General features: G+C 32.6%; 1 protein-coding gene across 1 annotated transcript; it reads left to right on the forward strand.

Moving 5' to 3' along the window:
• Positions 1–2,445: 2,445 nt before the first annotated feature.
• On the forward strand, positions 2,446–3,983 carry LOC114296310 (blue copper protein 1b). The gene is made up of 2 exons (XM_028240615.2): positions 2,446–2,664; positions 3,634–3,983. Exons 1-2 carry the CDS (start codon positions 2,490–2,492, stop codon positions 3,981–3,983), a joined length of 525 nt encoding a protein of 174 aa, XP_028096416.1. The 5' UTR covers positions 2,446–2,489.
• Positions 3,984–8,919: the final 4,936 nt, after the last annotated feature.

Genomic DNA, 8,919 nt, shown 5'->3' on the forward strand with positions numbered 1-8,919 from the left:
ACCATTATCACCACAACAACCATACTACTTCTGTCGCCCTACTAGCTATCACCATCTATGCCACTTTACCATTACCACCACAACAACCATACTACTTCTGTCGCCGTACTAGCTATCACCATCTATGCCACAAGGAAAAAGCTTGGGATCTTCATTTTGGGAATCCCTCATCACCCCAATGCATTGTAATTGGTTAATTTTTTATTTTTTTTTTATTTTTTGTCTCTTCTATCTCTAGTTGACATGTGTATGTGGAGATTGTAAAGATTAAAAAAAAAAAAAAAAAAAGTCTTTATCATTTCTGTGTGTCACAACTACCATCCAATATTACTATTATCTTATTACAATAACTACTACCACTATCACCACGTCACAACACTAACTTTACTAACACCACCACTATCATACTAGTATCGTACGTTGTCGCCTATCATCACCACCGCAACACCACACTACAACTAACACTGATGTCATAGTTAGGGATGGATTATCACTATAGTGCGAAAATATATTTGGAAGTATAAATTTATATAATTTTAAATTATTTTAAATTTTCTAGTATAATATATGATATTTTTAAAAAAATTTAAAATGCGATTGCCCTAGATCCCCCTTAGTCACAGCCATCACCACTACCATTACTCACATCATCACTTCTACACCTATCAATACTATTATGATTTACATATATTTAATTTAGTTGTTGCTAGTTTGATAAAAATAAATAAAAAATAAATAAAAAAAATCTATTCCATTAGCAACCAACTAGTGGAATGCAAATGGAAATTCTATTTCATTCAACATTATATTTCATTTTTTCTCTTATTTCATTTCCACTTTATTCTATCCCCATATACTAAACATTCTCCATTTTAGCTAAAATAAAAAAATAAAAAATTCAAATTCACATTAATGTAAAAATAAAACTTCCATGTTATTCATTAATTGTCACATAGAGAATTACAAGCACTACTATTGACTATTGACCATTTCCCTAGCTAAGAAGCACAAACAAAAAAACAAAAATTGATCAACTATCAGACAACTCAAAGAAATTAATATACCGATTAATTAATGACTAGCATATAAAAATTAGGATTTTTCGACATGGAGCCGAAAACATGAAAACACGAAAGTAGTTTGTTTTTAGCCAAAATTCTTATTATGCTTAATTCTCAATCGCAAAATTTAATAAAAACGCCAATTGGAAGCTCACAAACACTGCTAGGTCAAGATCAAATTGCCTACTTTTCACCTTCAATTAATGTGGCCTATTCATTCCTCACAGAATGAGATGGTTAATATTCTGTCTTAATTTGATTAAAAATGGTAAAAGGTGATAATCAATTTATGTATAAATTGCTGTTTATTGATTTAAGGCATGAGTGGTGGTCTATTGATATTAAAACGTGTGTCAAGTAAAAATAGACCCACTTAAATGTATATACAATGCACTTTAAATTCGAGTTAATTTTCTGTCTTTTGTGTTTATTCGCTTGTTACAGGTAACAATAAGATTTAACATATGACATGTTAAGATTATTTTCAACAAGTTTGTTCGTGCCAAGTGCTAACTATGGAGAAGAGTTTGGAGAGAACAACTTTTATCACTTTTTTTTGTTTTTGTTTTGTTTTTTTTTTTATATTCACACATATTTAATCACTTTTTAAATTAACAAACATTTACTACACACAATTATATCTAATTTTTATCACTTTTCACTTTAAATACAAAAATTTAACTAGCCCATAGGATGCTCTAACATGTCCTTTGGAGTAAAAAAACTTTGCTAACTGTTATCCCCTGACATTAATACTATGTTTGGTTGGAGGATTTGGAGAGAGATTTGGAAAGGGAAACGGAAAAGGTAGGTAAAATATCAATAAAACATGTCTATATTTCACATAGTTTCACACACTTTTTCCCTTTCCCTTTCCAAATCCCTCTCTAAATCCCCCAACCAAACACAACATAAGAGACAACTTAGTTTTTCTCTTTCATTGGAGGTGTTCCTAACATACTATTTTTTTTAGAGGGGTCCTAACATATTATTTGGTTAATTGGAATGAAATGAAATAGATTGTTTATCTCTAAAAAAAAAAAAAAAATTATTATTCATCATGATATATAAGAGAGATCATTCTATAAAGAGATTAAAGAATATTTTCTCACCCTAGTTAACCAAAAAGAGTATAAGTGAATAATAAATAATTGTTAAAATTATTTGACTTGGTTGCCTAATTTTATTTTTCTTTTTCTTTTTTTTTTGCATACACACATTTGGCTAACTGAATAGGCCCCCATCTCATGCAGGCATTAGCCGGCTAATTCTCTACTGTTAAAAAACTACAAAAACTCTCTATAAATTGAACCCTCTCCCCATCAACATCCCGGAAAAAAAAAATACACAAATTTATTAGAACATCAGAGAGGTAAAAAAACAAGTGGTCAATTAGAGCATTTTTCAGTAAGTAGAAAATATTTCAAGATGGCTTCTTCTTCGTTGAGGATCTTCGTTGCAATAGCCATTGTTGCAATTGGTGTTGTTGTATCTCCAACACTGGCAACAGACTACATTGTTGGGGATGACAATGGATGGATGTTGAACTTCGATTACCAGGGCTGGGCTCAGGGAAAAGACTTCCGCGTTGGTGACAATCTCAGTATGTTAAAAATAACATTTTCGTTTTCATTTTTATTTTTATTTTTATTTTTGAAAAATTTAAAATAATATTATTTTTGTTTAATAAAAGTGAAATTGGTGACTACCTTCGATCACTACTAACTGTTGTTGACTCTCCGACCACCCCCCTGACCCTCTAACCACCTTTTGTTAATCCTCTACCCACCAATTCCGGTGACCACTACATCCAGCCACTCTCTCTACCGCGATCACCACTTCTAGCAATTAACAAAACTTGTTTTTTTTTATTATTTTTTATTCCAAAATATTTGTGTACACTTAAGAAGTTTTTTTATTCGATAAATTGCACCATAGTCTTTATAATTTTGCTTCTTCTATCAATTCGATCCTATTGTTTTTATTGCATCAATTTTCTCTTTATTTTTTTTTATATTGTGTCAGTTTAATCCAATTGCTAACTCCGTTAAAAAAATGGATAGGACAAAATAATCCATAGAAAAAAAAAGAAGAAGAAGAAGAAGAATGATTTCAAATTAAATATCAATCTCTCAATCATTTTGAGTAGAATGGATGAATTATTTTATCTCTCAAATTCAATCAAATTTATAAAAAAAAAAAAAAGGTTATCAATTGAATTGTATATATAAAAAATTCAAACATAAAAGTAATATAAAACTATGAGGATCAAACTAACAGAAGTGGCAAGCTACAGAGATTATGAGTGTAATTTGTTATTTTTTTATTGAATAAAAACAAAAACTTGTTACTTATTTTTTTTAAGAGAAAATAGGTAAGCAGGGAGTTAGAAAATTTATAAGTAGATGTGAAAACATTTCGAGTATTTTATGTTTGAGAATTTATTAAAATAATCAAAAATTTTAAAATACATTACAAAAATTCCACTAATTTCATTTTGTTACACGTGTTTAAATAAAAAGTTTTACAAAAAAAAATGTCAATTTTGCCTTGACCACATTTTTTGTTGCAGTATTCAATTACCCACAAGGAGCTCACAATGTATTGAAAGTGAACGGAACTGAGTTCCAACAATGTGCGGCACCGGCCACCACCGTAGCTCTTACTACCGGCAACGACGTTATCCCTTTCTTAACCCCGGGAAGAAAATGGTACATGTGCGGCGTCGGCAGGCACTGCGCCACTGGAAACATGAAGCTTGCCATAACTGTGTTGCCTCTGCTCCAATCTCCGGCAGCTTCGCCTTCTACCGGCGCAGCACCGGCAGTCTCGCCTTCAGCAGCGGCCGGGATTGCTATCTCCAAGCATTATTCATGGATGGTTGGAGTTTTCGGCATCATTGTGATGATTATTATGGTTTAATGTCGGAGTAGGATTTGTATTTTTTATTTCTTTCTCATTTGTTATCAAGTGTTATTGTGATCATATTCATGTCACATGTTTGAATTTCCAATTATTTAGTAGATGAATAAAAAAACTTTAAATTCTGTGCACCAAATATGGATTTTGGTATTCTAAAAATTTCAATTTTTTTTTTTTTAATTCAGAAAAGTTACAAGTTAAAAATATTTTATCGTGTAAGTTTTAAACAAATTTTAAACTCAGTCAAAAACAAATCAAACATTACAGAGTGTTGTTGATACTCAAAAGAGGGCCACTAATGTTGGAAGGTCCTCAAGCTTCAATTATTCTTCTTCAAAGCCCAAAAATATGTACACCCTATTTAAAAGGAATAAATGTGGGAGCCAGACAAAATAATCCAGAATTTTTTGGGTGAGTAGTAGAGATTAAATTTATCAGTCGCGATACAGACCCTCTTTAAAACCAACCCCCACGACCCCCTCTGAGGTAGCAGCTGTTGAAGTCATGTGAAGAACAATTGCACAATGAGGAAGGTGTGATACATACACCTGTAAGACCAAAAAAAAAAAAAAATACAGGCTGAGAACAAAGACAAAAAAAAAAAAAGCGGGAAGCTACCACAATGTCGACGGCCCTGTCCCTCTTCCCTCTTCCCTCTTCCATCGTTCGTCCGCCATAGCTCTCCTCCGTCGACGGCCATAGCTCTTCGGCCATAACTCTTTGTATCTCGCTTTACAGATCTTCGATCACATTCTTTTGAAGGGGGTTCTTCACATTTTGTCAAGTAATGTTACTCGAAAACCCCTCATTCTCCCTCTCTCTCTATCTACATACATTGATCAATCTGAAATGTCTGTATATAATCTTATAAATAAAGAGTAAAGACGTTGAATTCATTTTCCTAATTGACAATAAATTCAATGTTCTGTACTAGGTGTGAGCTTTTGAAAACTTGAAAAATGATTTATTGAATCTGGGCTTTGTAAAAAAGAGGTCTTGAAAAATGATTTCTTGAAAAGTGATTTCTTGAATCAATGATTTCTTGAAAAATGATTTTGATTTCTTGAAAAATGATTTCCGAACAATTTTCTATTTGTTTTCACATTTTAAATTCTGAACATAGGAAACAGTTTTTAGAAAGGATACCAAAGAGGTCACCAAAATCTTATGTGTTTTGTTATTTAGTTTTTGAGAAGTTGACAAACTTAACTGACTAAGCCAAGCAGTTGAACAAGATGACTGGATGGTGGTTTTCACATACAGATGTTGAAATGTCTATATTATGAACATTTTAACATAACAGTGAGGTTGAAGTTGATGTGTTCTGTGATAATATGTGTTCTGTATAGTTTTTGAAGTTGACATTGATCAATCTCTATGATATGTGTGTTCTGTGATATGTGTTCTGCGACAATATGTTGAAGTTGACATTGATCAATCTCTGTGATAATATGTGATAACAGTACAATCATCTGTATGGTTTTTTTTTTTTTTTTAACAGTGTTTAATATGTGTTCTGTGATATACCATGACTATGTGAGGTTGAAGTTGAACATAACAGTTTCAAAGTTTGAAATTGAAGTTAACAATTTCAAAATCACATATACCATGACTATATGAGGTTGAGGTTGAAATTGAAGTTACTATAATTTAGTTATACCATAAATTTAAATTATCACAATGTAAAGTTGAACATAACAGTTTCATAATTATTCTAAAATCATTTTATTTGAATTTTATTTTTGATCCTCATAGAATGGAGGTTGATTCAAATGGTGGTGACAATCCTTCAGTAAATGAGGGTGAACAAGTTGAAGAACCTAAGAAGGATATGTGTTTTATCTCAAGGGAAGAAGTGTACACATTTTATTCGACATATGCTAAGCATGTTGGCTTTTCTATAGCTCATAGAGCACAACATTTTGGAGATGATGGCCAATTAAAAAACTTTGCAATTGAATGTTCTCGAGCGGGGGAGAGAAAAAAGAAATTAGAAGTGAACCCTTTGAAGCCATCTTTGTCCACAAAAATTGGTTACAAAGCAAGGGTAAGAGGTACTCTACAAAAGAATGGGACATATATGTTAACCACAGTTAACCTTGAGCATAATCATGATTTGATTCCCACCGACTCTCGTCATTTTGCAATGAATAAGAAAATTCGTACTCCTGTGAAGAGAAGATTAGAAATTAATAATCAAGCAAAGATTGGGGTGTCTAGGAACTATCATTCAATGGTTGTTGAAGCGAGGGGATACGAGTCATTGACATTTGATGAGCGAGATGCAAGGAATTACATTAATAGAGCTAGAAGATTAAGGCTTGGTGAAGGCGATGCCGAATCACTTCAAAGTTATTTTATGAGGATGAAAGCACATAGTGAGAAATTCTTTTATGTGATTGATGTTGATGAGGAGTTTCGCATTAGAAACTTGTTTTGGGCTGATGCAAGGAGTCGGGCTATGTATAAATCATTTGAAGATATTGTTTCATTTGACACAACTTATCTAACGAACAAATATGATATTCCATTTGCTCCATTTGTAGGAGTCAATCACCATGGACAGTCTATTTTGCTTGGTTGTAGATTATTATCTAGTGAAGACACCGACACATTTGTTTGGCTATTCAAGTCGTGGTTAAGTTGCATGCCAAATAATCCTCCAAAAGCTATCATAACTGATCAGTGCAAAGCTATGCAAAATGCTATAGAAATGAAGGATAGAGTCATGCACGATGAATCAGGTGATGTGAGTAATTTACCACCTTCTACTAATAGGATACCATCTTCTAGAAAAAGTCCGATTGCCACCGGTTGTACATCGGGTGCTAATACGAAGAAGGTGGTTAGTCCTTTGGTTGTTCGGCGAAGAGGCCGTCCAGTTACGAAACGAAAGGTTGCCAAAGTAGATCAAATAGTGAATCGGTTTAAGGCAACGGCAAAAAAACAAACAAAAGCAAAGGTAAATTGTATATTGAATTGAACTTGTTTTTTATTTTTTTAACAAACTCTTTTCAAGTACATTTTTACAAACTCTTGAACCAATATAGGCTGCTAAGGTGCTTCAATTTGAAGCTCAAGCTCAAGCTCAAGCTCAAGCTTATACATCATATTATCCTTATATGGTTGGCATGCAAAATAGTGTGCATGCACCGGTATGTGTTCATAAGACGACTTTACATCAATTTTTTGTTTTCATTTACAAATATTTTGTAACATGTACTTTTTTACTTCAATTATGACATGTCGTAAATGCTATTGGAGGCACATCTATTATCCCATCGGACTTTGTAAGCGGCACACTGAGAAGTTTGATGAGTGCTTCAACTCAAATGTTTGGGTCTGGATCTCTAACCCCATCGGGTTCTAATGCATGCACACCGGGAATGAATGCTGGACATTGCACAGCGGGAATAAATGAATGACATTGTAGAAATGTTTGACTAGTTTATTGAACATTGACATTTTGTTTTTGAGATTGAAACTTATCATGTTAAGTCCCATATTAGATGTGTAACACATGTTGTGTATGAATTTGCAAGATTGGTTATTATTAAGTCCCACTTTATTGGTTATGCAAGATTGGTCTTTGAGTTTATGATTTATTTTGACAATCTGTCTTTGAGCATTTTGAGTTCACAGTTGATGGTTTAAAAAAATCTGTACAAAAATCTGTTTCAGTTTGCTATGTTGACAGTGTTTGAGCATTTTGACAGTGTTTGAGCATGATTTTTTGAGAGTTCATGCAAAATCTCTCTTGACAGTTCATGGTTTAAGAAATCTGTAAAAAAAAATATGTTTTTTAGTTTGCTATTTTGACAGTATTTGAGCCAAAATCTGATTTTTTCAGTTCATGGTTCAAACTGCCAAACTGTCTTTAAAAATTTGCCTTTGAAAATCTGAAAATCTGTTTTTTAGTTTGCTATTTTGACAGTATTTGAGCCAAAATCTGATTTTTTTCGGTTCATGGTTCAAACTGCCAAACTGTCTTTAAAGATCTGTCTTTGAAAATTTGAAAATCTATTTTTTAGTTTTCTATTTTGACAGTATTTGAGCCAAAATCTGATTTTTTCAGTTCATGGTTCATTGAACTGTCAAAATGCAAAATCAACAATAACACAGTTTAAACATGCAATATCTGGTTCATGCTCAAATCTGTAAAAAATCTGTCTGTAAAAAAATCTGTCATGGTTCATGCTCAATAATACAACAATAACAATTCACAATTCCATGTTGGTTCATTTCATGTTGGTTCATTCCACATGGTTCATGGTTTATGTTGGTTCATTCAACAAATCTGTCATCTGTCATAGTTCATTTCATGTTGGTTCATTCCAACAATTCAACAATAATAATACAAAATCTGTCATGGTTCATTCCATGTTGGTTCATTTCCATTCCATGCACCAAAATCATCTGTATGTGAAAATCATCAAGGCTTCAACAATTCAACAATAACACATCTTCATTCCACAACAATTCCATAATAACACATCTTCATTCCACACTTTCATTCCACATCTTGATTCAACAATTCAACAATAACAATTCAACAATTCATTTCCATTCCACTCAAAAAATAACAAACTGTTTCTTACTAATACATATTCCATTCCATAACAAAACATAGTTCAATCTACTTCTACTTTTAACTAGCATTACATCTTCATAAGTAATAAGACACCAATTATAAGCAACACAAACATCAGAAATTCTATTTTTTGCATCTTTGCACTCTGAATTCGAAGTTGCTCCGTCATAGATCTTTGTTGTTTGGTCATAGCTCGAAGTTGTTCGGTCATAGATCTTTGTTGCTCGGTCATAGCTTGAAATTGTTCCGTCATAGATCTTAGCAGTTCTCTTTCTACTTGTCTTGGAATTTTATGATTTCCACATTGTGAGTTCATAGGCACACACCATCCAATGAAAGTACCAC

Source organism: Camellia sinensis, chromosome 11, assembly GCF_055761805.1.
Source record: "Camellia sinensis isolate YWXY chromosome 11, ASM5576180v1, whole genome shotgun sequence".
NCBI lineage: Eukaryota > Viridiplantae > Streptophyta > Magnoliopsida > Ericales > Theaceae > Camellia > Camellia sinensis.

Coding starts and splice junctions, on each gene's coding strand:
- LOC114296310 (XM_028240615.2), top strand. CDS start 2,490: ATGGCTTCTTCTTCGTTGAGGATCTTCGTTGCAATAGCCATTGTTGCA. Junction 2,665..3,633: donor CCGCGTTGGTGACAATCTCA/GTATGTTAAAAA, acceptor TTTTTGTTGCAG/TATTCAATTACCCACAAGGA.